The following is a 27731-nucleotide window of genomic DNA, read 5'->3' as shown; positions in this document are numbered from 1 at the left end:
TACAACAGGAAAGGTAAAAAAATAAGGAAATATAGATGCAGACAGAAATTAGCAGAACCATCTCTGAGCTATCTGAAATAGCTGGTACTTACTAGTAACTTAAAAATAATTACATCTTTTTTTTTTTTTTTCCTTTGGATTGATGTCTGTTCATGCTTTTTAATATTATTTCCTGTTGATTTGAAAATGTTTCTAAGCATCACAATTTTGCCTCCTCTTCTGGTGCAAAATAATATCTTACTGTGTTAGTGCTCCCAGGCTGAGTGGTTAACAAAACATTGCTTTGCATCTGTACTGCTGCTACTGCTGTTTAACCCTAAATAATTAAGGACTTATCTTGCAGTGATTTACTCCTGCGATTATTTACCTTTTGCGGACATACGGAGTTCTGATGAACTTTATGTCTATATTTTCCTCCCACATGCAGCTGCTTTGATTTCAGGAATATAATGATGCCTTCAGGACATCAGTGGGATAATGCCTGGGGAGAGATTCATGCGCAGAATTGCACTAAGAGTGGGCATGAACCTCAAGGTATTTACAGGACTTTCAGGGGTTGCTTTCAGAATTAACTCCATAATTCCACAACCCAGATAATATAAGAGAGGTGCTAGAGGGGGATTCCAGGACGGGAATGTAAGGACAGGATCTGGAGTGCTGGGGCAGAAGCTGGTAGTCCTCTACTGAAGGATGCACTGGACAAACCAGCAGGGACTGGCTTCACCTTGCCTGCCTTTAGCTGTTTTAAAGGGAAAAACATCCAGGCAAAGGCAATCTGCTGATGGCATTCACGAAGTACCTGCTATCTTACCCTGGGACGTGCCTGTCTTCTCCTTCCTCTCTGGAATTGCACAACAAGACAATGGCAAAGACAAACTAGATGAGAGAAATTCTGCTCTAGGCAGTAAGTGAACCAACCCCAGAAGTTTTAAGGAAGACCACTGATCTGACAGGTCAGTCAGATGCTTAAAGACACCCAGATGTTGACCTCCATCCTTTGAAAGATGTGACGGCCTGATGCTGTTTTACCCCAAAAAGCCAGGCATATTCAGATGGGCACATAAACTTAGTAGTTATGTTTGGCATGGATTTCTCTTGTGTCTAAAATGAGGCTAAGTCAGCCCTCCCCTCACAATGGTGTTGTAAACATAAATGCTTGAAAAAGCCAAGGCTGCAGTGATGAGCAATCTGGAAGAGCCCATAGCAAACCCAGGCACCACAGTTTTCAGAGCAGGGCTTGGGCAGTAAGTCGGAAATGAGGGATGGGATCACTTGCCAAGGAGAAACAAAACACAGAATGGGTTTTGACTAAGTGAGAATCATCCATCCGTTGCATTAAGGATGGTCCTGTGTGCAAACTGTTTTGTTATTAAAAGACTGTCTTGTCATCATGTGTCCACACAAATTGTCCACATGAACCTTAATTCCAGAATTTCCTGATTTTTCTTTTTGCTTGACAGATTCAGTTATGTTTTGTTACTGTGGGAGTATGTAAGTGTTATTCATATATGAAAGCAGTTTTACTGTCTGTTTCTTCCTAAAAAATGGGTAGTCAGTTTATTATTTTTTCACAGAAGATTGTCCTCACAATACATTTTAAAATTTGCTTCCAAGCTACTTCTTTCCTGCTTAGAAAGTGTCTCCCCCACAGACTTTTTTTGCTTTTAACAAATATTTATTTTTCTTCCCCCTCTTCCTCTTCTGTTGCTGCTGCACGTTGTTTGTTTCTGCCCAACTCTTCAATAGCACTGAACTAATGGTACCACTTTATTGGCAAAAGAAAAGCTGAAAGCATTTGTTTTGAATAGAAAGGCTTAGGTAAAAAATCCCAAAAGCACAATCTTAGCAAACCATGTACAGAGTGCAAGATAAAAGGCACGTATAATTAAAAAGGAAAATGCCCTGTTCATGGAAACTCTTTTCATGTTTGTTGGTTTGCAAGTCCATCTTTCTCGTCTCTTCTTGTCCATGAGAACTTTTCTGTCAGCCCTTCCTGGGTGGCAGTGAGCCATCTGAGGTGTCCACACGCCTGGAGTTGGATGGCAGAACTGAGGTGTGATACCCATATGTGCAACTGTGCTCAGAGCTAGAAGGAATCTGCTTCCTAATCCTGATGGCATGCCTGCCTCAATACATGTTTGGGAGAGTCCCACTTCTGAGTGGCTCAGTTTGGCTGAAAAATTGGATGGACAAGTGCTGGAATACGCAATGCTGTGCCTGAGTTCCTGGCTGTCAAAAGCCAGTGAGAATTACTGAAACAGCAGCAAGGATGGTTATTAAGAATAATGAAGAGTCAATGTTTTAAACTGCTCTTTTTCATCTTGGGGGAACTTTTGCCGCTGTTAACATCTCTGCTCTTAAAAGGCCCAGTATCTGCTCTGTAACCATGTTTCTGAAGATGGGAATTTCATAATTAGATGAATCTTGTGATCTGAATTTCACATTACACTCTGAACTGGACTGACTCAAACATTTTGTGAATGGGGAAAAAAATTATTAGTGGGCACATATGATACTATCTGCGAAAAATCAAACGTGCCTGTGAGGAGGCAAGGAGATATTTTGCATACAAATCCCATTTCTCCAAATAGCAAACAGCATCTTCCCTCAGTTGTGATGAGCTGGTGGGTATTTATTCTGTTGATCTGATACTTAGAGCTCTATTTAATCAGGCAGAGCTGCCCTTCCTCTCAGGTTTTCTTACACTGTTTCAGTTAAACTCAGTGGAATTACCCCCGTCACCAAATCATTTTGGGTTTTTCTTATCGGGCTGCGGGTTCCAAACCACGGTGAGCATGTGAGCAATCCTGCGGCAGCTCTGCTTCTCATTAGTGCTTCCAGCACCCAGAGGCCTTCAGTCCCCGCTGGAGAGAGTCTAAAATCTCTGGTATTCTGCTTTCCATTTATTTGTGTGTTCATTTTTAGAAGGTAAGCTTAAAATGTGTACAGGGGTAGGAGTTTGCTGTGCCAGGGCTTTATCCCCTGAGGATCCTTGTTTAAAATTTAATCCTCTGTGGAGCCCACTTGTATCCCATGCTGTGCTAGTGCCCCATCTGAATCTGGTCCTTGGAGTGGAGGAGTCCCCTTCAGGTCCAGAGTGCTACTGTGATAAATATTGGTATCAGCTAAATGGAAAGATTATCTTTTATGCTCAAAATTATCTCAGTATAGAAGCTTGGACTTTTCTACAGACCGTAATTACCACTGAAAAATCATAATTTAAAGAAATCTTTGATTTAAAGATGCTGTAGGATCTTGATCATTCCAGCAAAAGTGCATTGCTAAGATTTCTCCTGGTGTCAGTGGGACTGGTCTGGTCCCTCCTGCTGTCTGTCCCAGTGGACCTTGGCCTTGCTATGTCTCTGCCAGGTCTTCCAGCAAGTCCTCTGTAGTGCTTGCAGGTAACAAGGTCTTTGTTTAGGCAGCAGCATCATGGTGTAAAATTCACACGGGGCATCCCTCATTAATTGTGACCAGTTCCTTCCTGATGAAATGCCCGTGCCAAGATGGAGGTTTGTGTTTGGGATTGAACTGCTGACATCAGTTTTCTGTGTGTCACCTGTCTCCCATCCACATTAGGAATTCACATCCTGGCATCATTACCCAGATTCTGTCCCTGTTTGTGTTGCCTCAGGCCACAAGGAACAGAACAAAGCACCTGGTGCTGCCCTTCTGGGCTGCAGTTTGGAGAGCAGACAGACCACTCTCCACTGCTGGGTGCTGCCAGTTCCTAGGCCAGCCATCCTGTTCCAGAGCAGCTAACGAGACAGTGACTTTCTCTTTCCTCTGGGCTTTTATTCTGCCACAGTGCTATATGTGGGATTTCACTGGCATCAAAAAAGCATGAATGTGGTAAGACTTCTGCATATAGAGCAGCAGTCCTTCTAAAACACCATGCCTAACCTGTTTTTTAAACATCCAGAGAGACTGTTTCTGTTGCCTCCCTAGGGAGACAATTCCACTTCCCATCTGCTTTTTATAGCCGTGACTCTCATCCTGGTATTTAACCTTAACTAGTCTTTCTTTTGGTGCAGATTATTTCTCTTTCTAACACTGTCTTTTGTGACTGTGAGTAATTCCTGCGCTCAGTTTACACTACCATAGGCTGTAGTCGTATGTCTATCAGTGATTCTGTTCTAGTGTGTCTTTATCTGCCAATCCTCTCATCTCTTTTTTATTACTAATTTTGAATGGTTTTGCTACTCTTATTCACTCATTTATGAGGGACTTAAATTGCAAAGTCATTTGATGCTTTGGAAACACAGGCTTTGGAAGTACAGAATCAGACCCCTTAACCTTATCTCTGCCTCAGTTCCCTCAGTTCTCTGTCAGTAAAATGGAAATAAAGAGCACTTCTCCACCTAGTTGAGATGGTAAGAGGGCAGCACGCAGAATTACAGCAAGGCACACACGTTTTGCTGCGATGAAGGTCATGTAAGTACATTGTAGAGCTCTCAGTGGTGCTGGTGCCCCTGCTGCACAGCGCTGTGCCTGATCTCCTTAGTTTTACTTAGCCTTTGTGCAATAGTGAAATGAGATAATTACAAAGTGGAGGGAATAATAACTTTGTATTGTTACCATAACCACTGAGGTATTAGACCCTGATACCAGCATGATTATCTCAGACACAATAGTGAGGTGATTATTAATAATACTAAAGAACTTACTACTTAGCCTGCAATTTTTGCATCGCTCCTTTTAAAAACCCGTATCTATTCCATCAGCCCCAAGCCTGTGTGAAGCACGTATGAGTTGTTGCCTCCTTGTTATCTGTTTTTCAGTGATGAGAAAATGAAACAGGAAAACCCCCATGAGACCCAATTTGCAAATTGAGGGACCTAAACACCACGGTAGCTTTGTGTGCATCACTTGTCTCTCTGCACCAGAACTGCTATGGACAGGCTGGCAGATGAGGCTCTAGTAGCTCAGGTATTTAAAGATCTTTCAGGTGCAGCTAGAGAAGCCTTGTTGTTCTTGTCACCAGGGATTGTTTCAGATATTTTTATGCTCAAGTTGGCACATGTGCATACAAACCCAGGATTTAAGGTGCAGGTGTTGCATGTGCAGGGAGTTGGGTGTCTCATTGCATTAGGATAAGCTTGAGGGACATGATGCAGCACACCAGGAGCCCTCTGCTCCAGAGCCAGCCACCAAGGTATCTGCAGTGGGTTTTGCAGACAGAGAGCCAAGAGGTGACAGAGAGCTTTTTTGTGCACTTGAGAGGCAAACATCGTTTTGACTTAATCGAGCCACGTCTCAACAAAACCAAGACCACTTCTTGCACATACTCTGAGCAGCAAATACCACAGCAGCTCTAAGGAGGAAACAAGCATTGGGCTCTTTTTTTTGCCTGAGAAAATGATTTTCAAGGGCAAAAAGCTTCTGCATATTGTTCCTGGAAAAAGGAGACCCAGCATTTGGAGCTGTCCTTTGTCCATTCTTGAAGGAATTTGTGTAACCTTTCAGCTTGAGAATGTTTGAGCTTGGAACCCCCAGTGGTGTGAGGCCTTCTTTCATTGATACCTCAGAGCTGTGTTATGGGGCAGTGTGAAATGGAGAACCGCCCCTGACATTTTTGACACCATATGAGTGTTTTAAGGTGTAAGAGAGGTATTTTTGCCATCTGGAAAGGAAGCCAAGAGAAACTGAAAGGGGACAAAAATAACCCATAACCCACGCCACAGCAGAGTTGAGGAAAGCTGCGACTGATATATTCTCCCAAGCTCTCAGCAGCCTGTAATTATGAATTGGCTTACAGCTAAGATATTGATGGATATCACTCAAGAAGGAAAATGAGAATGTCTAGATTTTTTCACAGTGAACCTGTACTGAACTCTGTGTGACTCTCCTCCTATTTATAACTCTGTGTGAAGTTCAAGGAAACTTGTCCTGGAGGTTTCCCATGAGAGGGAACTGTGTTTTTACCTGACTAAAGCTCTCTGGATATTTTCCCATTTTTTATTTGATCTAAGTGTGAACTTTCTCCACCCTCTGCCCCTCCTTCCTTTCTGGAGTGGTTAAAGAGGTTGATTGCAGCCAGGATTACACAAGAGATGCCAGTTGCACACATGTTTTGCATAACTGTGCTGTGTTGATTTCAGACAGGGTGCCCCGAGTTCCCTCTCTGCCTTGCAACAGCGAGTCAAGATCTCTATCTTCATTCCTAAAGCTGGAGAAATGCTAGGGAGGCCCTGGCTATTGGACCTTTGACAAAGAGCACCTGGCTGGGACGGTGCCGAGCCACACAGAGCTATCCCTTTGGAGGAGCCTCTACTTACAGCTTGTTTGGGCTCTTTGTATCAAAGGTGCAAGAGTTGTTCTGCCTCTGGGAAGTGCTGCAAGTGATCGGTGCCTGCTCTCTGTGTTAAGGGAATGTGTGGTCCCCAAGCACATGTCCTTTCCTTCTCTTCCAGCAAGAGGCATAAATGTTCTCGTGTTCTGAGACAGCTGAGGATGTCTCTTGGAGAGACTCCCGACTGGAAAATTAAGACAGGCTCATTTTGGTGCTCATTTTGGGGCTAGTTCAGTGTGGCTCTTATCTTTAGAAGCAGTGAGGTCTGCTTGATTTCCATGAGAATTAGGGGCTTTGACAGCCTAAGCCTTAGCCTGTGTTCCGGTTCCTTGTACCAGGAAATAGGTACTTTCTTCCTCCTCCCTCATATTTGGAGGGCAAGTTAAGGCCAAACTGGATGGGGCTTTGAGCAACATGATGGAGTGAAAGCTGTCCCTGCCCATGGCAGGAGGGTTGGAAAGAGGTGATTTTCCATCCCAAACCATTCTGTGATGACAGCATGGGGTACCCCCCAGCCAAACAGGACTGGAGCTGTTCCTGCTGGGTGCTGCCTTGTGGGGTAGAGCTGGCCTTTTACAGGTAGCCAGAGCCTGGACGATTTAAGGGCTTCAAGGTATTTCTAAAAAATAAATCACATGCAAAAAATACACTGCGGAGAATCTGATGTTGAGATTTTTATATAGAAAAGTGACACGGGCCATAGACTCTCTCTCACTTGGATACCCTTCATGTGCCTGCATTTTGCTCGTTTCCTTGGAGACAGTGTCTTGTCTGAGAGCAGTTAGCCTTGGCTAGGAAAGGCCTGACATTTCTGGTTTGTGGGATAAAGCTGTGCTGATGAATTTTCCAACAGCCGCAGAGGCAGGATTTGGTACAAACATGAGCAGTTCTGAGCAGGGTTATCGTGTGGGCGTCTCTAATACCCCACTGGGGACACCACTGAAGTTCCTGGTGTGAGGGTAGGGTTCAAAGATCATCGAGGAGAGCCCAGAGATCCCTGTCCCTCAGGTATCAGAAACGTTTGAGAAATTTCTCCCTTCCCTTTCCTTCTTCCAAAGAGCTGAGTCAGCTGGACTGGCATGTCTGGAACTCTGTGGCACCGGAGCAGGCAGTCTGCCAGCAGCATTACACACTGCATCCAAAGGAACACGTCACTCCTCTCTCTCTCTTTTTTTTTCCCTTTGCAATCCCCACCCTCTCCCTTTTATTTTTCCTTGTTGATCCGTGTAGGTGAGTCAGAGAAACCTGCTCATCCACAGCCTGTTCCTTCTTGCCAAATCCTGGAGCAGCACTCCCAGTTCTTGTTGGGTGTCAGGAATAGGTTATGAAAACAAAAACTGATACAGTCAGTGTACTGAGTATAGAGCCTATACTGTAAATGCACACTGAATGTGCCTCTTGGAATGTGTTCTTAATTGAGTGATATCTTTTATAGGAGACACCTTATTCTGTGATTAATATATAATACTAGTTTTATTCCTATAAAACACCAGGATGGAACAGGGAAATTACTTAAGGCGTAAGTTGGAGAACACGTAGGGAGAAAATCCATCTTAATTCCACTGAATTTTGAAACAACAGAGGAGTGGAAAATTTCCAGCAGGAAAATAGGTGGCTCACGGAAGTGGTTTTGACTGAGGTTTTGGTATCAATTGTAGTTTTACTGCTCTGAAGAAATTCCATGGATATTACCACAGTTCCTCAGAGTTTACACTGTTGATGAGTTTCTGACCCCAGGAATTAAAACATCGCAAATCTGGACTCCCATATCATAGATATTTGCAAATGAGAATGCAAGGTGATAAACTGGCCTTTTTATTTACCTTACAATATTTGTTTCATGAGTGGGAAGGGAGTGAGTGAGCAAACATGCAAGTTAAATTTTCCTCTTTGGTCACCTGAGTCCAGGAGCTGGGAGCTGAAGGAAAGCACAATATTCACAGTATCGTGTCTGACTTGGGGTGAAAGTGCAGGTGTTGCTAATGCTGTAGGATCAGGTGTGTCTCACTATACACAGCTTCGTTTCCATCAGGCAGCATCAAAGCCTTGATTTTTGGCATCTTGTGTTGGAATGAAGCTGCTCAGCTGTGAGTGCAGATCATCCACCAGGAAAAGTGCTTTGTTGGACTTTTACGTGCCATAGTAAAATGTCCATGTTAGCTATATCGTGAAAAATGTATCCATTATGTTCATATGGTCTTCTGTGAGCAGTGAGTTAGTTCCAAGGGCTGAAAATGAGCCAACTTCAAGAGGCTGCAAGTACAGCTCTGGGTGAGAGCACAAGGTTTCTGCCTTGATCAGCATGAAGTGCTGGAGTGCAGGCCCTGGGATAGGATCACACCTCAGTGAAGAGAAGGGAAAGAGCCATTTTGTGTCAGGTAATGTGTAACTCTTGGTGAGATACAGTCATTTTTCAGAGTTCAACCCAAGACGAGAGGAGAGGAAGGTTTACTGCCCAGCCACCTTCAGCAGGAGAGGAGCCCAGGGGGCCAACAAAAAGGGACTTGACAAAGGCAAGACTTCAGTGTCACAGGTGGGAATGAACCCAGATGTCCTCAATTCCCATCTGCCGACTCAGTTACAAGACTTTCCACACAAATTAAAATAATAGATGTAAGAAAATGATAAAGATTAGTTTTCTCCCAGGTATTGAGGAACAGGAGAATTTACATCCTTTCACTCTCGATTCAGAGTTCTAGGTGAAATCACCTATTTCAAAGAGCCTAGTGAAGCCTTTATTATGGTTTGGGGTTTTTTTGTTGTTTTTTTTTTTTTTTAAATCAGGGAATGTAGTTAAGTATATTCGGAGTTTCCTAAATTCCCTGCTTTTACAGGAAACTTTTTAAAAGTATTTCTGGAGTCTTAGAGAGCTATTTTCTGTTGTCCAGCTTTTTTGTCTTTACTTTCAGCCCAAGCACTTGATTTTTCTTCCTTTCGTTTCTTTTTCTTCCTTTTGGTTTAATTTCACACTCATATTTAATTCCCTTTCATTTTGTCTACCTCCCTTTCAGTCACAATTAGTTTTTGAATCTATCCAGGACTTGTAGTGCAAAACTAATTGCACCAAAAAAGAAACATCCTAAGACCCCAAATCTTTCCTTCCTCTCTCCCTTCCTACTCATTCTCTCTACTGAACAAATCTAAAAAGTCCTGGGTATTAAGAAGTATTTTAGAATTGCTGTTATTTATTTTTTGTATTAAAACAAACAAATACCACCACCCCCCTAAAAACAGCTAGGAAAAATATTGAGACTAACAGGAATTGCAGAATTTTATTACTTACAAAAGATTAATGTAGCTAATATTAGACTTAGACACGATGCAGAGGTTTTTGCCAGAACAGAAGCTGTCCAGGATCTCAGATGCCTCTCTTCAAGGATTCCATCATCCTTTAAAAGATACCTTTACTTTTAATATTCATTATGCTAAGAATTGTTTTCCTACTAAATAGTTGTGACTTCCTCCTGCCAAATACTATGGTTAATTTTGAACATGGAGCAGTAAAAACCACTGGTGTAGGTGAGAAAAGTCCCACCTTTATTCTGAGCTGCTCTGCATCGTTGGTGATAAATACATGTGTTGTGAAGCAGAGAGCAAGAGGAGGGGATGGGGAGGCTGCACAGGTGGAAGGACATAGTCAGCTCTCCTGCTCTTTCACCTCGTTTGACACTGGTGCAAGACATGGCAAAACCACATGCCTGAACAGCAGGTCTTGATGAGGGTAACATGAAGGCATGGGCCACGCTGATTCCTGGGCAGCTAGAAAAGTGTGAATTACAATTTTCATGTCCCAAAGGAGCCTATTAGTTTCACAGCCTGACCTGCTTTTGGAAGCAAGATTCCCTTCACTGTTGGCCTTGATCAAAATAAGTGAAAACTCCCAACATCAGTGGTTGAGAAAAGAAGAGGAGCTGTCAGTATTACTCTTCCCAAGTTGCTGTTATCTTCATGACAGCTTGGTCTTAATAGTTTCTTTCCAAAACTTTGTTTCTGACAGTGACAAGAAAAGGGAAGACTTACAGGAAGGGAGTGTGTTCTTCCTACCTGCTAATATGAGACATAAAACTGAAAGATGTCAGGTGCTAAAAGATGCTTTTCCTTATGCAGGAGCATGTAGGTGGAACAGGGGAGCTCATTGCCACAGGATGAGAAGAAATGAGTTAAGGGCTTGCTCAGTGATTTTATGCAGAAGAAAACATATCTAGTGTTACAGTGAAAGCTAAACATGCTGTATTCTCTCTATTTCCTGTTGTTTATGTAGTGTGGGATACCTGGTAGCACTTTGTTTGGCACTGCCTCCTCCAAATAGTTCTTAGATTCTTCGTTGTCTTTGTAATGCTCAAGGGCTACTGCAGGATATGCAAAGGAGCTGCACTTAGAATAAATATAAACTGCACACAGCTGATATGAGCTGGCTTCAGGGTATTGCTTCCATAGACAAACCTAGCCCAATATCTGCATTTGTTTTAGCCAAAGAGGAAACAAAAACCCCCAAACAAAAGCACTTGTGAAGGGAGTGTTTGTCCAGCAGCATTCCTGATCTGCACCGAGGTACCCACACCCTGTGCTGCCCCTGGGAGCTGTTCCTCCCCACCTGCAGCCGCAGCTCGGCTTGCCGTGACGTGTGGCTCTCCAGGCACCTCCTGCCTGACATTCCTGCTGAGCTCTGGCACTGACAGGGAGAGGAACAATAGGCCAACCTAAACTTGTTTTCATTTTTCCTGCTCACTCTGTTGCTGGGGCAGGGTTAAAATGAAGAGAAACCAACGAGCACATTTTGGAAGGTTTGCCTTGTGAACCAATTAACACTCCACTTATCAAGTCAACTTTACATAATATCAAAGGGCTGAAGTGGAGTGGAAAGAACAGAGCTACAGTACACAGATATAAGGTTTAACCTCTTTCTTCAGCCCATTCCCACCTCCATCAAGATAGCATGGAGACATTGCAGGATGGAGGCTCCTTTCCAAAGTTACCTCTGGTATTCCTTGGAGGGCCTTTACCCCTTTAAAAGTAAGTGGTGGGAAACGTGGCTGCTTTTACATCACTTTTAAGCCAGCCAGGTGACAAAACACCAGTTATTTTGTGGACTTCCTGGTTTGTGTTAGTTTATCTCAGCACTAGAGTGCTATCTAAACAGAATCCTTTTCTAATATTATTTAAACATATCAGAATCCATGTAGAATTCCTGGGAACCCCACCAGTGCTGGGGTTCTGGACCTGTGGGAGATGTTGGCATGGGACTTGGACAGTGCACCCAGGTCAGTGGCCTCGCAGCACAAGTGAAGAATATTGGCACTTGAAATTTTCAAATATATGTGGGGAGGGAAATCTGAATGCTTCATTGCCATTAATGTAAACTAAAAATTGAGTGTCAGGTTCCTTTTGCCAGCTGTGAATGAAGGAAATAGTTAAACATGAGAAATATGTGAGGAGAGCTTCTATATAGTGCAATATATGTTTCTTGAGACATAGAATTGGAGCAAGTACCCATAAATTTCATCTCTTTCAAAAGCATTAACATCTCTATCTGTGTTTTCCTTGATTTGGTGCATAATTTATTTGCGTGTGTACACATAGGTGTTTTGCCTTTGTTTTTCGCACATACACGGATACAACATACAATCCTGCAAAGTGAATGGTCCTCTGTGCTGCAAAGGAAAAAAAAAAAGGGGTGTAAGATTCTTGCTTTTTCTGTTTTAATGGGTGCCGCAAGATTGTGGCAGGAGCCGTGTGAATGTCTGGGCAATCTGGAAGATTTCAGTAGTTCTGTGACTGTGCCAATGAAACAGGAGTTTGTTTGTTTGTTTGTTTGTTTGTTAAACTTCTGGCACAAAAAGGCCACCTATTTATTTATAAACCTGGTGGCAGATTGAAACATTGTTTTAGCTGTAAAATTCTGCAGATCAGATAATAAATAAATACAATCTAATGAGTCATTATATAACAGAGCCACCAGTAGCTGCAAACTAAATTGAAACATCTATTAAGGTAATAACAGGCTGCAGGCAGAAGCTCCTGAAGGTACAAATAAACACCCAACTTAGATGCTGTACCTGAGCACTGATATTTACTGATTTACTCTGTGTTCTGGCTGTGTGCTGATACAGAGAGGGTACAGATAGGAAAAGTTTCTCTTGACTGGTGCATTTACTTCAGCCAAGCTGTAGCATGGATAAAGTCCTCAGGGTTTATGGATAATCTGGTGTTCAGCACTGCTTGCTATGGGAGATGGAAAGGGAACTGAATACTGGTACAGTACTCACTGCTTTCTGCTCATTTGACAGTGCTGTAAACAAGTGGCAGGTAGATGCAGGTGTCAGGCTGCTGGTTTGTGCCCTGGAGGTGTTTATAGGAGAGGCAGGTGTGTCTAGAAAACACCAGCATTTCAAGTGTGATGTTTTGCCATTGTTCCACTGGGTGCTGATGTACCACAAGTATCCAGTGGTGTTTTGCTGCCAGCTGTATTAGGACTGGTAGCTGTCGACAGAAATCACTTATCTTTGACTGCCACTGTGCAAAAAGTCAGAAGAAACTGGTTTTCATTTGCTGGGAAGCTCACAAAATGTTGTGGCTGTTGAACAGCCATGTATATATCAATAGGCAATGGGTAGTAATGTTGACTAAGAGGAATTGGGCCATGAGGTCATGAAGGCAGTCAAGTGCTCTATTTTGAGCTCCAAGTCAAGAAAGTACCAGTTGCCCAAAGGCAAGGTAGGCTTCTCCTGTTGTACTGCTGCATTTTGGGTTTTGAAGCTTCTGAGGTGTCCAGAAATCTTTTTAAGTGTAAATCTACTTGTGTGATCTCCTCTACTGCATGATCTAGTGACCGAGGCCTTTGCAACATGGCCTCATACTTGGCCCAAAATATGTTCATCTAAAAGGTCCTTGTAAAATGGAGACATCAGAACTCCACAAGGTCCAGAAATGTATCTGCATTCCTTGAAACATAGCCCAGGTATTGTTGCCTGCTCTTGGACTGGGAAGATTAAAAAGTTAATGTGAAGTTTTCGTAATGTGACTAGAAATTTTGTTCTTTCTGAAAATCAGATTTAAGATGTCACAGGTTGGGCCCTCGGGAGAGGATGCATTTGACACTGGGTTTCTCCAGTCTATGTGTTTGTGTGCTCTAGCAGCCTGAAGCTTTATTTTAGATGTTTACATGTTGTGACTTCTGTATGCAGGTTGTCTTGGACAATCTTTGGCTGGTTGTGGGATTTGACCTTATTTCTGAACTCCAGTATATAAGGAGTATTTTGTGTGTGTGTGTGTGTGTAATCAGGCAAAAAAAAAAAAAAAAAAAAAAAGGGTGATGCATCAAAGAGCCCCCATGAATTTCAATTAACACATTTACAGTCATTAAGCACAGCAGTGAGATACAGCATCGGAGTGGGAGGCAGTTCCCTTTGCAAAGCTTCGTGCTGCTCAGAGCCAGCATGGGCTTAGGTCTCACTCTAATTTTTTTTGTGATTAGTTCATTCAGGGGTCTGTTATTCATGTAAATATTTTTGTGTGTGAGGCTTTGCGCCAGGCAGCCCTAGAGAAGTGAGGTGCACTGTTTGATTACAGTAGCGAGGCACAGCTACCGTGTTGCATCTCCACAGCCTCAGCCCTCCTGCTGAAACCTCGGCTCTGCCTTTCCTCCCTGGCTCTCACTACTGCTTCCTCGGCATAGCGAACTGCAGGTGGGAAGGACAATAGCAGCTGTTAGAGCCACCTTTCTGCAATATTGCACCCTCTCTTTTTTATCCTGTGTGGGGTAAATGTCGCCAGCTTCGGGACGTTTGACATCCCCCTGGGCTCACTGTTTCGCCGTCTGAAAAGTCTCTGTGCAGCACACGGCCTCACAATGCCACATGTTGTTTTATTTCTGATTTGATTTTCTTATTGTTCCTCTGCTCTGTGCTATCCTAAGTATCTCCTCCCATTCTTTAATGCTCACTCCAATATCTAATAAAATCACAGTGTATTATTAAGTCCTTAATTTCTCAGTAGAGGTAGCGGTGCTATTTTTCTGTGTCTCCCTACTTGTGAGTACTCCATGAAATTAGCTTCTGTGCATCTGGCAAAGTGCATGAGTTCATTTGCATGCTTTGAAGAAGGAAGATATTACCTTAATCATATGTATGAATAATTGAAAGCCAGGAAATCAGAATAACTTGCCTACAGTCACAAATTTGTAGTGTAACCAAGAGTTGAACCCTATGCTCCCTAGTCCCAATCCAGTGCCTTAATCACATTTCCTACCTCTGTGTTAAAGCTGATTGTACTCTGATAAGTCCCATTCAAGGCAAAGGGATGCTTTGAAGGCACTTTGCAACTGCAGAACAGTTCCCTTCACTCAGGCACCTTCCAGTTTCAGGGAAGAAAACAATTAGTGAATTAATAAAGGTTATGATTATGATGGTGAATGCTACAGCCTCACTGATATGTTGAGATGCTTGAATGCATCCAGAGGAGGGAAACAAGTCTGGTGAAGGGTCTCAGGTGTTTAAAAAAATATCTGGATGTGGCACTCAGTGCCATGGTTTAGTTGATAAGGTAGTGTTAGGTCATAGGTTGGACTTGATGATCTCAAAGGTCTTTTCCAACCAAGTTGATTCTGTGTGAATCTGTGAATTATCAGCCCAAAAGAACATTTTAACTTCAACACTGCTTCAGAAAGCTTCAGTTGGAGAGTAGTGGTGTTTGCTCCTGCTCTAGGGTGCTAGGGGCTGAGCAGAGGTTGAGATTTTACAGAAATAAGTCCCACTCAGTGCACTGCTGTCAGAGGGTCTCCCTCAGACCAAAAGTAGCCACATCAGATGGCCATACAGTGCAAAAATCCTGGCTGGCTTCACTTCCACAGTCTGGCCAGGGTAATAGTGCAAAAGTACTGGAAATCTGAGGCAAAGCCCAGTGCAAAGCCTCTGCTCCTAGGACTGGGCTGGCCCATGTCACACAGGCAACAATGCCCATCCCTGTGTGAGCAGGAGATGTGAGTGCTCGAGCTGTGGTCAGGACCTGGGACATAGGCGACTGGACAGGAAGGAATTCTGCTCTGCATTGCTGTGGAGGACAATGTACTACCCAGTGCTCTTAAGGGAGGCAGGATTTTAGCTCAGTAGAGTGCATTATAGCTCTGAACCTCTTCCATAAGCCTTTCTCGCTTTATATGCTTATGGCAAGGTGGTACCTGGGATGCCTTGTTGTTTCCCTTTGACTTACTTTATATTCTGCTATGCACTCCCATCTCTTTTGAGAGCAGAATGCTGTGTGAATGCCTTGCGGGCTCTTTCTCTTTCACTGACCTTTTTTTATGACTTTAAAGAAGTTTCCCTAGGCCCAAGTCTGCTTTCTGTCTTGAATATTGACCTCAGAGTTACACCATCTCATTGTCGCTGCACGCAGACTTCTCAGCTATCAAAGTTCACCCACAGGACTCAAAGTATTCCGAACTCAGAAACACCTTGCTTTTATGTCCTCCTCCTCCTCTTTCCCCTCCTCCCTCCACATGAGCATTTTAATTTCACAAGCAAAATCCGTTTTGCTGTGAATTTCGACGAGTGGTTCACCTGTTTCCAGGGTAAAAAGTGTACTTCAAATTTAAATGTCTTTTTCACTGTGACTGTCATAATATTTTCCATTTGAGGCTGAGATTCCACCGTGGGTTTTCTGTGCCATGTTGTCATCTGTCCAAATCTGAGCTTAAATGCATGGAAATTCTGACATTTCAGTAAGAAATATAAAGTGGGGTTTTTATTTTCTTGAAGTTAGCTGTTTCATAGGTGTGGCCACTGGGTTTTGCCCAGGGCTCTGGTCTTTCCCAGTTCAACAGCAAATTGAAGATTTCTCAAGATTTTGGGCTTGTTTGCATTGACTGTGCCGTGTCATTTTTGTGAGAATAAGTGACGTAGTTTTTTTATCTGATTGTTGATCCTGAAAAGGTGATAACGGAATAATTACCCAAACCAGGGATTTCCAACTTGATTTAGCGGTGCTTGCGTATGATGCTGAATGTGGTGTCCGTGTACCACAGTCTTCAGGGATGATCTTGGAGAAGACAGCTTCAAATCAAGCAAACTTGGAGTGGTTTCGCAGTGGGAATGGCTCTGTGGTGGCAACACCTGTCTTTAGTGGGGGTTTTGAGAGGGGTTTGGTAGCTGTAGTGCTGTTGGACTCTTTACCCTCAAGTCAATGCCCTGTAGACAGAGACTGCTCATGCCCAGTAGTGTGAGCTACATGTTTCAGGGGCAAATTTTGAATATTGCTGTTTACCTGCCCTAAAGTATTTGACAAAAGCTGAAATCTCTTTTGGCAGTCATGTGGTTTTATGTTGGGTTGTTATGTGGAACAAAGTACGCTGTTGAGATTATCACTGAAATTGAATTCTCTAAAAGACTTTTGCAGCTTTCTATCAGGTAATATGAAATACATAGAAATGTACACCCACTGGCAACATTCACTTCCTTTTTTTTTTTTTTTTGCCATTAACTTCTTTGAGAATACAAGGGGATATTTGCAGCTATTTCAGTGGTTTGACATTTGTCACAATGATACAATTTCTAAAATCTAGACTGTAATTGCTGCCTTGGCTCACTGAACCTCTTACCAAACGGGCTGTGAGAATTGCTGGTGACACAAACTCCTGCTATCAGAACTGATTCCGTTGTGGTCTGACCTGATCAATTGCTCCTTAACACATGCCACAGTCACTCTGTGTAGTGTTATAGTGTAAATCAGATTTTACACCTATGGGGCTATGATGTGATTGCATTTCTAGAGCCAGGGGGGACAGAATTGGGAAATGAACCCAAGGGAGTTGTGCTTGATCCTACTCAATTGGTGCTTACCAACTTCATTCTTTGCAGTTGTGCATTAGGCAACATGACTAACATTTGCCACATGTTGTTTATTCTCTTATCTTCTCCCCAGAGTGTGTGTGCTGGGACTATTTCTTTCCTTGAGGAATTATGTTCCACAAATCCCATATTGCCTGTAGAAATCATGTCTTTATCATTACCTTTTATCATCTCTGTTAACCTTCAAATCTGATGGAATTTGGCTAGCTGACCATCAGAGATACCATCGGAAAAGCTCTGCCATGTTGTATGTGAATAGTTACTAAAATGGTTTCAATGCAGAGAGCAAACATTTGAAGAGGTCTAATAAAACCTCTTTTTTGATTGTTGAATCAATTATTAATTTTTTTATAATATGAGCTTGTAGCAGAATATTTCTCTCTGTGTTAAATGACAATAATTTAATTAATTGTAGCTGCCTAATATAGCTGCAACTTATCATCCCTTTTTCTTATGGCTTACAGTTTATCTAAGTTGCTTGATAGCTTCGTGTAGCCAAACTGGGTGGGCTAATTCAGCCCTGCTTCAGCTCAGTTAACATAATCCCTTCCATTGCACTGGATTTTTTTATTAGACACCACATTAGCTTCTAATGAAGGTGTCAGACTGACAGACATTGATGCCATCTAGATGCACGATGAAGCATTGTAATGGTGATTATAAAAGTCTTTCCATCCAGGGGAGCCTCTGGTGTGTTTTCCTGAAGGTGCTTCCAGAATGAGCTGGCTGGTTTATGTTTAAGAGCTGAGGCTTGATCCAGATCATTCACATCAAGGGCAATTATTCTGGGAATGATAATGAGTTTCACGCTGGGCCTCCACTGAGAATTCCATTACCAGCATCAGTTATGGCAACACTGTAAGCAAGTGAGCAAACTAAAATAAAGGCCACAACAACTCTTTGGTCTAAGACACACTTTCTTGAGGATAAGCCTTATCTCTAAATAAAGAAATCCACAGTTTGGATACTTACTAAAAGTGGGTTTTTTTTTCCCTTGCTGGCAAACATGGTTGTGTCACCTAAATGCACACATGAATTTTTTGGGAAAACCCAAAGCTTTCTGCAAGCACATTCTTTTCATCAAATCCTTTTTTTCTTAGGCAGAAACATTTGAAACTGTTGGACCAGCTCTGGTACCATGAGCTCGGGCTTTTTCATCTTCCTTTATAGGGTGATGTGGCATGTGCTGGTCCTGCCAAGGGCCCAGAGAGCTGCCCTGACTTGGGTTTTTGGTGTTTGAGCCCTCTGTCCAGCTCCTTCTTGGCTGTGGCTGTCCCCCTACAGCTTCCCTGCGTTTTCCCATCCCAGTGGTGACAGTGCAGTTTGGCTGCAATAAGTATAGCTCAGATTTCATTAAGTAAATGACTGTGAGAAGCTTTCAATATTGGGACAAACCCAATAGAAACATGTAGATTATCCAACAGAGGATGTTCTCAATTTCTTTGGCCAGAAACTAAAATTCTTACCTAAGATTTTCAAAACTCTGGAAGAAGTTTGACCTTCCCCTTCCATCAGCCAGCTCTGAAGTTTGCAGCCCATGGTGTTTTACTAGACTTGCAGCACTGACTTAATAGCTCTTTAGTTATTAGAGGATAAATGTTCATGTTCTACAAGTTTAAATTATATTAAAAGCCTTTATTAGTACCACTTGGCAAAATACCTTCTGGCTAGCTTTCTGGCCTTGGGCTAGGCCATTCTTGTGGTTTCTTAATGACATACTATGAAATGGATATAATTTATGAGAATTTGGTGCCAGGTTTTGCGTGTATTAAGAAGCATTTGCTGTTCGTGCTTAATGCTGCTGAACAAAATGAAAAATATTAAAAATTGGAGTTATGTCTTGCATTCATCTGGCTTAATTTTCATTGTACATGGCCTTTTATATTTTTATACATATATATTTATATTAAATATTTTTTAATATTATCTGGCCTCTGAATTACTGGTGGTTGTTCAGTTCTGGCATGTAACAGTGCTGTTCCAAAGTTACTTTCTATTTATTTTCCAGCCGTCCCTGAGTAATTTTGGCAAAGTTTTCTCACTGAAAGAACTCCTCTGAGCCACGTAATGGGTTTCCCCACAGTTGGGAGAAGAATTAGGCCACTGGGGCAGCTCGTTTTTGTGAAGGCAACTGTTTGTGCCATGGGCCAAAGGCCTCAGAAGTTTCTTTCCCACGAGACTTGGTGACGCGCGGGCAGTGCTGGGGTGTGATTCAGCTGGTTGGTATTTTCCCCCTCTCGGCATCTGTTTATTTGCTTTGCCACCAAGGCCGCCTCCTTTTCCTTCTGCTGATGCAGCGTTAGTGTGAAAAACGGATGGGGCAAAGCACCCGGCGGGTGGGAGGAGGCGTGTGCGGTGGGAAAACGGGGCTGGGAGAAAGGCCTGGGGCTCCACTAACCTTTCTTAGGTGTCTTTCCATCATGAGAATTGTTTGTGGCAGAGGTGTGAGCTTTGTTGGTTGCAGAGCGGGCTGGTGGATCTGACCTGGTGCTCTCATTCTCTCCGCAGTGGGGAAGCCTCACAAGTGCAACTACTGCGGCCGGAGCTACAAGCAGCGCAGTTCTCTGGAGGAGCACAAGGAACGCTGCCACAACTATCTGCAGAATGTCAGTCTGGAGGCTGCCGGGCAGGTCATGAGTCACCATGGTGGGTGCAAGCTGCCTTCTGAGCTCCTTGGACTTGGAGCATCTCGTGCCGGTTGTTTTTCCATCTGTTTTTCTTCCTTCCTTTCGTCTTTGCATCACTCACGTCTTAGAGACTGCTTACACTCAGAGAGGCAGGAGAAGAAAAGATGGGCTAAAATCCTCACTCTGTCCAGTTTAACAGCCCTATTTGTAGGCTTATTGTGTTTAAGTCAGTATTTCACTTTTTAGTATGTGTGCATATGCAGACATGAAAATAAAGCCAAGTCATCTGTGCAAAATTACCCAAAAAGTCGTATCACAGAATCATAGAATGGTTTGGGTTGGAAATGACCTGAAAGACCCTCCAGTTCCACTCCCTGCCATGAGCAGGGACCCCTTCCACTAGAACAGGTTGCTCCAAGCCCTGTCCAACATGGCCTTGGACACTGCCAGGGATGGGGCAGCCACAGCTTCTCTGGGCACCCTGAGCCAGTGCCTCCCCACCCTCACAGGGGGAATTCCTTCCCAATATCCCATCTCTCCCTGCCCTCTGGCAGTGGGAAGCCATTCCCTGTGTCCTGTCCCTCCATCCCTTGTCCCAAGTCCCTCTCCAGCTCTTCTGGAGCCTCTTCAGGCACTGGAAGAGGCTCTGAGCTATCCCTGGAGCCTTTTCTTCTCCAGGTGAACATTCCCAGCGCTCCTAGCCTGGCTTCAGAGCAGAGGGGCTCCAGCCCTTGGAGCATCTCCAGGGCCTCCTCTGGACTCTTTCCAGCAGCTCCATGTCCTTATGTAGAGGGTCAAGCCATGTATAAAACATATGATTCCCTTCCCCTTCCTTTCTGAGAGTGAGTGATAATTAGAGAAGATAAGGATGGCAGAGGTATTCATAAGTCATTATTTCTACCCTCTGTAATATTATCCCTCCTAAATAGGGAGGGATGGATGTAAAAATCTCTAGAGCAGAATTAAATTCAATAGTGTTGTAGAAAGTAATTATAACAAAAAAATGTTTGTATGCATTTACATTTGCTAGTATTAATATGTTAACTAACACTGCATGTGTTAATATACATAAGGACTGAAGATTGCCAAAAAGATGGTTGAAAGCAAGAAATGTCAAACTCTGTGAATTTGTTTTCAGAAATTTCTGGAGCTATTAGTATGGATAATGAGCATAATGTCTCAGACTGCAGGGTTGAAGGCTTATTTGTAGCACTAAATGCTAAATGGTAGCTGTCCAAAAATGGTTATAATTTTATTCAAAATTAGTGTCTCACAAACTCTTCTAAAACTGAACTTCTTTAAACTTTTCAAAGTTGACTTTAGATGTTTGGTACTTGAAGGGTTTAAAATTTTTTACTACTCAGAAAATATAAAAATGGTATATTTTCCATTTTGATTAAAAATTACCATATACCTACAAATACCAAAAAAAGTTAGATTGTGGGTAAATGAAAAGGCAAAAGAACACTCCCACTTTTTTTTTTCCATTTTGCTTTTCATTGTTAAGTGGAGTCATATGGCTTCTTCTGGAAATTATTTCTGTAAAATCATTTCTAAAAACCTGAAAATGCAAGCTGAAGTAAAATCTATACAGCATTGCTAATATAAGCTATATTTTGGTCACAAAAATCTCCAAAAATTTTTAAATAGTACTTTCCCATGACCAATTAAGCCTATAAGGGTACACCAGATATTTTTAGTACACGTTGCCAAAATATTCCTACATCTCTATTAAATAATTGCTTTCTTTGTAGACACCCTGGAGACTAAAATCAACATTTAAAATGTCATGGTTGATTTTAAAGATACTGAAGTGAGTGGTTATCTGCCTGAGGTGGCTTTCTGTTGGTAAAAGTCAATGAAAAGGCAGTTTTTTCAGTTTTGCTCTTTGGAGGTACCTGTTGTGGGCTTGGTCAGTTAGGCAGGAGTTGTACCACTGGGTTAATTCCCAACAAATCACTCACTCCTTGTGCAACAAGGATGTGCCTGTCTTGTTAACCAGGGAGCGATGCCTTCAGTCAGTCTTTCCTTAGGGAGTAACAGGAGGCTGCTATAGCTGTGAGATCCTGTTGTGGAGGAGCTTCCCAAATTCCATTCAATATCTGCTCTATTTCATAGTTATTTATTAAAATAATAAATTAAAATAAATTTTAAAAATTCAGAGGAAATCTAAAGCTTTTTCTAAGCTGCCTAATGCCATGACAAGAAGGGTAAGTCCTTAACCTTGTCTACCCAAGGAAGCTGCAGTGGTTGACCTTGCATTGATTTTTCTACCACCTGAAGCTAAACCAGTGCAAACCCCATGTGGACAGTTCTTTTATTTACACCCTGACTGACTTTGCTTGGGCTTAAAATAGAAATGTTCACACAACCACTTCACTTTTCTCAACAAAATTAGCTTAAAACAGCACTCTGAATTCAACTAGTGCCTCTTTCTCCTCCGGGCAAATATGTCTGTGCCTCCCCTGGTGAATGTTTAAGGGGATGTTTGATCCACTGCCTTCATTTAGTTGTTTAGTGAGGGCACAGCGAGGACAGGCAGCGCCAGGGAGCTCCAGATTCAGCTGGGACCAGTAATAAATCTCAGCTCACATCCCAGCATCACTCCCACCCATGAAGGATCATGAGCAGCGACCCACAGAGGTCTGCAGCAAAGTCCTTTTCCCGGTACTGTGAAGACACCAGGGAAGAGCACAAAAATGATTACTCCGCTTAACATTAGGCCTTATATTAACCTTGAAAAAATTATATTAATTTCCTTCTTTCCCATGTCACACATGGAAATTATATTCCTGAGGATGACTTAAGAGTATGCCTTGGAGACTTTTATTTTGCATCCCATTGGGGTTGAGTTTTCTTTACTCTCTTTCCAAATCCTTGGTGTTTTGTTTTCGCTGAGCATTTTGAAGCCTCGGAGTATGTTTTGGTGTGACACCTGCTCACAACTTCACCATTGCACCAAATAGGGAGAGGTGGGGATTTTCTTATCCCTACCAGCATCCTGCTCATCCTGCTTTAACAACACCAGCACTGGCCAATGCTAAGTACCGATCCAAATTATTTCTGTGGAGACTAATTGTTCCAGAAAACTGGAAGCAGCCCCTAGAGGGTTTGGATTTTTTTCAAGCATTGTGCTCAAGCCCATCAGTTTACAGGCATGCTGCAGACATCTACTTTGGTGCTTTCAATTATCTCTGTCTTGCAGATGGCTAGATCACCTGACTGAAGCCACAGGGGGAAGCAAGAGGAGACGAAGGAGGGCTAATTTTGGGGAGTGGAAAGGAATGTACAAGTCTCTGGGTCTCACTCCATCCCTTTTGTAGGGTGCCAGTTGCTTGCTGAGCTGCCCTTCCTTGTGTTCCCATTCCCTGCTCAGCAGGACAGATGCTGCAAGAGAGATCCCATGATTTTGCTGTTGAAAATTTTCAGCTAAGCAGAGCTGGCTCTGGAAGGAGAAATTAGTTTGCAGTCTCCTAGCTGCATGTTGGGGGTGACAAAAGGAACAGTCCCTGAATGCCAAGAGCATGACCTTTGCAGAAAAGCACAGGGAGAAATGTTGAAGGCTAGCTGTGGTTTACACCTAGTTATGTTCTTCTGCACCGCCACAAAGCAAAAAGTCCAGGGAAATTCTTCCAGGGGAGTGGAGAAGGGTACTCCTTTCAGGAGAAGGAGAAAGAAGCCTAGCCCTAGGCTGTGCGAGGCTCAAAGGCCAGCTCCACATAAAACACACAATGGCCTTGTGTCTTTCCCTCTTACATAGTTGCTTAAAACATCGTTAAAATGCTGGTCCCACAGGACACTTCACACCAGGGTCCATGGGAATATTTCCTGTCATTTCTCTGCACACACACACTTCTTTTAAATAGCAATATTGTGAGCTTTGGAAAGGAAATTGAGGTTGATGGAGTAATACTAATTTATACCAGCTGAGACTTAGCCCAGTGTCTGGTGTCTGCACACAAAAGTATTTATCAGCAAAACACACACTGGGTAATTTTCTTACTTCTCTTTTTTCCCCTATTCTTTCCTCACTGGAACAGCATAAGCTTTTTTTAATAGTCCGTGTGGTTTCTTACAAATTAAGAAGTAAAAAGTTAAAGATAATCACTTTTAGCACTATGATTGAAAGACCAGTGTCTTCAGGAAAAGAAATACGGTTCTGAAGACTATCCAAGTTTGTGAATTGAGAGTTAGGGCTTAGAAACAACATTTTGGGTTAACTGCAATTGAGATTATGGACAGTGTCAGAGGTGGTGAACTTTTCCATGGGCGATCCAGGAGCACACCCTGACAGCTGATGAAGAACAGAAACATACACAAACATGGGCCTTTCCTGGGCTGGAAGTTTGATTTGTAGAATTAAAAATCCTTCCTGAGCTGAGACTGTAAATTCTCAGCATAAAATGAGTTGCTGTATCTGAGCTAGTTATATCCTGTCAGCTGTTCTTTGGTTGCTCTCACTACCAAGGTAATGAGGTAGGATGTACTACAGCAAAATAGGAATTGCATTTACTGCTGAGTGAATTTGTGCATGAGCTTCTACCACAGAACAGCTGATTGGTGAGAACTGGTAGTTGTGTGTGATCAGTTTGCTTCTCCTCTTTCTAATTTTGTTTTCCAAAAAAAAGAAAAAAGAAAAAAAAAAAAAGGCTGGGCTATTTCTCCTTTATTTGTGTATTTTTAAAATTGAAGTTAAAATTAATGTATCTAGAATTTTCAATGTAATATTTAACTCTTTGGGTTTCTAAAATGGGACATCTCATCTGTTTGGTCCAGTTTTGCCTGCCATGCAAATGGTTTCAGAAACTAGACTATTTCCTTCTTTCCCTTCTCCCAGGAAATCTGCATAACACCCTCTGGTAATGTATTTCCATTGTAATATAAATATTAGTGTGATTCAGTGATTCTGTTGCAAAAGACCCATGCTCTGGTTTATAGACTTGGGTTCTGAGGTGGGAAAAGGTACCTTGAGCATAAAAGATAGAAAAGAAAATGCTTTTATTGTTGATGATTTTACTTTTAAAATTCGTCCAAGCAGGATTTTTGCCTGACTTAGAGAAGAGCAGATGTCTTTTTTAGCACTATTCATTTTTCATGGAGGAAAGGTTTCAAATTCTGTGTAGGAAATTTTACACACATATGCCCAGCAGCAGAATTATTTAATTATTACTTAATTGTTATAAGACCATACAAATGTCACTACATTTGGGGCTTGTTCAGATGTCTGTGAAGGTAATCAGGGAGCTTTAAATTGGTTCAGGATGCCTTGAGCAGGTGTTCCTAGGAGGAATTGAGAGCCCAGTGCACCCCCCCCAGGACCACACCACCAGCCTCATGTGTCTGTGCACCAAGGTCTGGAAATCCTTGCAGTGGCACCCAGGTGGATGTGGCCCATGGCAGTCAGATCCCGGGATTCTCACGGCGTGTGCGTGTGTGTGCATGCAGCCACTGAGCTTGGGGAAGCCAAAAAGGACACTGAGATGCCAGTTCCTGGGGAAAATCAGCAGACATAATCTTTCCTTTCTTCCCAAATCTCCTTGGTAAATACTCGAGTAGTGCCGATAGCTCCTGACCAAGCACGGTATTTAATTAACCTTAAAACTTTACCCTTAGCTATTAAAGTATTCCAAGCCTCCCAGTCTGCACTGGGCATTAATTAGGTCACTTGAACACTGCATCCCATTTTGTTGCAACACTAGATTCATTTCATATTTATGCTTTTTTTCCCCTCCCTTTCAGTGATGCCAGCAGGACTGTCTTGTAAATGAGAAACCATTGTGTTTCTCAGGGGGAGCATCCTGTACAAATAAAAAAGCAGCAGAGTAAATCATTTTATAGCATATGGTAGATTCTAAGCCTCAAAGTACTCAGCTTTCCATAGCAGCAGAGGCACAAATGGAATCAAATGAATAAATTGCCATGTTTTCTTATTATGGATGTCTGAATTGAGAAGTTCACCTGAGCAGATACTCTGTTTTGTAATTGCATGGTATTTGCTCTTCCTTACTAGAAAGAAGGCAGAGACAAGGCTTTTATCACCCCATTTTTCATATATTATGTGCTAGCAAACAGCTGCGTTTAGGAGCAGAGGGGTGATTATTCCATGTCAGGATCCTGAAGGTAGTGCAGTTACATGGGAGGAAAGTGGGCTGCTGGTGTTCATTTATGGCACTGTCTGGGAGAAGGTGTCAGTGACACAAAAGGCTGCCATGGTGAGAGACCGGAGGAGGGCTGGCAGAACAGGAGGGTGCTAGTCCTTCTCTGCCACCTCTGCAGCACCCAGCACTTCACTGGGAGCCTGGCTGAGGCTGAGAATGCTATGGGTTCCTCTCAGTTTACAAACTGTAGGAAGTCTGTGCCAGATCACCCCGGTTTCTGTTTTTCTGCCATCCATTCTTTATACCCCAACCGTGCCATTAGCACATGGACTAGTGGCTGATCCCTCTCAGGTTTTTCTTGCTGCCTTCTGAAGATTAATGCAAGACAATTAGGCCTGGTATTAAACTCATAGCAGCAGAGCAGAGCTACACACTTGATGTATATTGCAAATGACTGGGACTCTCCAGGCCTGATCCACAGTCTGGTACCACTGACCCTTCTTGGTGATTATAAGAGGGTGCTCAACAAAACCAAAGTACTTTGTAGGTACTTGATGAATGATTACATCAGCAAGTGACATAAAACCCTGTGCAAGTTGCTCACTACCCTGGTCAGAAGCCTGTGCAATTCCTACTCTTTAGCTTTAGTATCTTGTTCCTTAAACCAAAAAATGACAGAGTGAAGTGAGTAAAGACAGAAGAAGTTCTTGATTTTTTTGGGTTTGTCTCAAATACAGTGTATGAGCATTCCCCTGATGCAGTTAGCACAGGAATGCTCCCTGCTGATCACAAAGAGGTGGTAAGACAGATGCAGAAAACCTCTATTCACAGATTGTTAGATTTGTGCTTGAGGAGATAAAATATTAATCAAAAAATGGGTAGTTTCTGCATTTGATTCTGACGGGAATTTCCATGGGATGTTAATCCTGTAATTCCAGTACAGTGTGTGTTGATTTTACAGTCCTGTTACAGTGTGGAGAGAGGAACTACGCTTTAGCAAAGTGATCCTTCATTTGAGAACCCCTTAAGGAACACACAGCCAGGCCCAGCTAACACAACTCATAAATGCCTTGTGGGATTTTTAATCATTGAGATTAGTGCAAAAAGATCATAATAAGAGTAATTATGTTGTACAGTAAACGTGAAGTTAAGGGAATACACATAGAAGGATAACTAAACATTTACACTGGTGACAGGTGACCGTATTGAAGAGAGAATAACACAAAATGTCACCTACAGAGTGAGTTTTCAGAAGTTTCCCCTCCTTGCTGGTGATCTTGAGTTTCCAGAACAAAACAAATCCTTTAAAAAACACTTAAAGTTGGATTTCTGCTAAATCAGAAGATCCCAAAGAAGTGTTTTGTGAATGTGGCTCTGCTTACAGGTGATCACTGTCTTGATGCCCAGACGGTTCTCACACCTTGCTTTATGTTGTGTTGCACAGTCAGCAGGGCTGAAAGGATTTGTATTGTCTGTGGAGAAAGACCAGACCTGTCTGATACAATTTTTTGGTTTTATGTAGTACCTGCTCTGGAAGATTGTAAGGAACAAGAGCCTGTGATGGACAACAATATTTCTGTGGTGCCTTTTGAGAGACCTGCTGTTATAGAGAAGCTGACAAGCAACATGGGAAAGCGTAAAAGCTCCACCCCACAGAAGTTTGTGGGTAAGTTGGAAATACAACTTTTATTGTTTTCAGTGCATGGATATAGGTTACTTGCTATTTGTAATAGCTGAAAGAACAGGGGGGAAAGTAGCCCTCTTACAGCTTGGTTCTGATACAACAATGAAGGTGATTAAATCACAGCAAAAAAGCATGAAAGTTATTGAATTCATTTTACCAATCCAGAGAATTTAAAAGTGAAATCCACGA

At 42.5% G+C, this 27731-nt stretch overlaps 1 protein-coding gene across 15 annotated transcripts in view; it reads left to right on the top strand.

Annotated features, from left to right (window-relative positions):
• IKZF2 (IKAROS family zinc finger 2) overlaps positions 1-27731 on the top strand; it is a 118457-nt gene that overhangs the window by 75115 nt on the left and 15611 nt on the right. For all 15 annotated transcript variants that reach the window (XM_085065715.1, XM_085065708.1, XM_085065714.1 and 12 more), the window contains 2 exons: positions 19642-19779; positions 27381-27524. In XM_085065715.1, the coding sequence (XP_084921841.1) occupies positions 19642-19779; positions 27381-27524 (282 nt within the window). The remainder of the gene's footprint in view (positions 1-19641; positions 19780-27380; positions 27525-27731) is intronic.

Source organism: Lichenostomus cassidix, chromosome 7, assembly GCF_008360975.1.
Source record: "Lichenostomus cassidix isolate B80296 chromosome 7, HeHo_3.0, whole genome shotgun sequence".
Classification (NCBI taxonomy): domain Eukaryota; kingdom Metazoa; phylum Chordata; class Aves; order Passeriformes; family Meliphagidae; genus Lichenostomus; species Lichenostomus cassidix.
The sequence above is the reverse complement of the archived record's forward strand: the minus strand, read 5'-3'. Positions and strand labels throughout refer to the sequence as shown.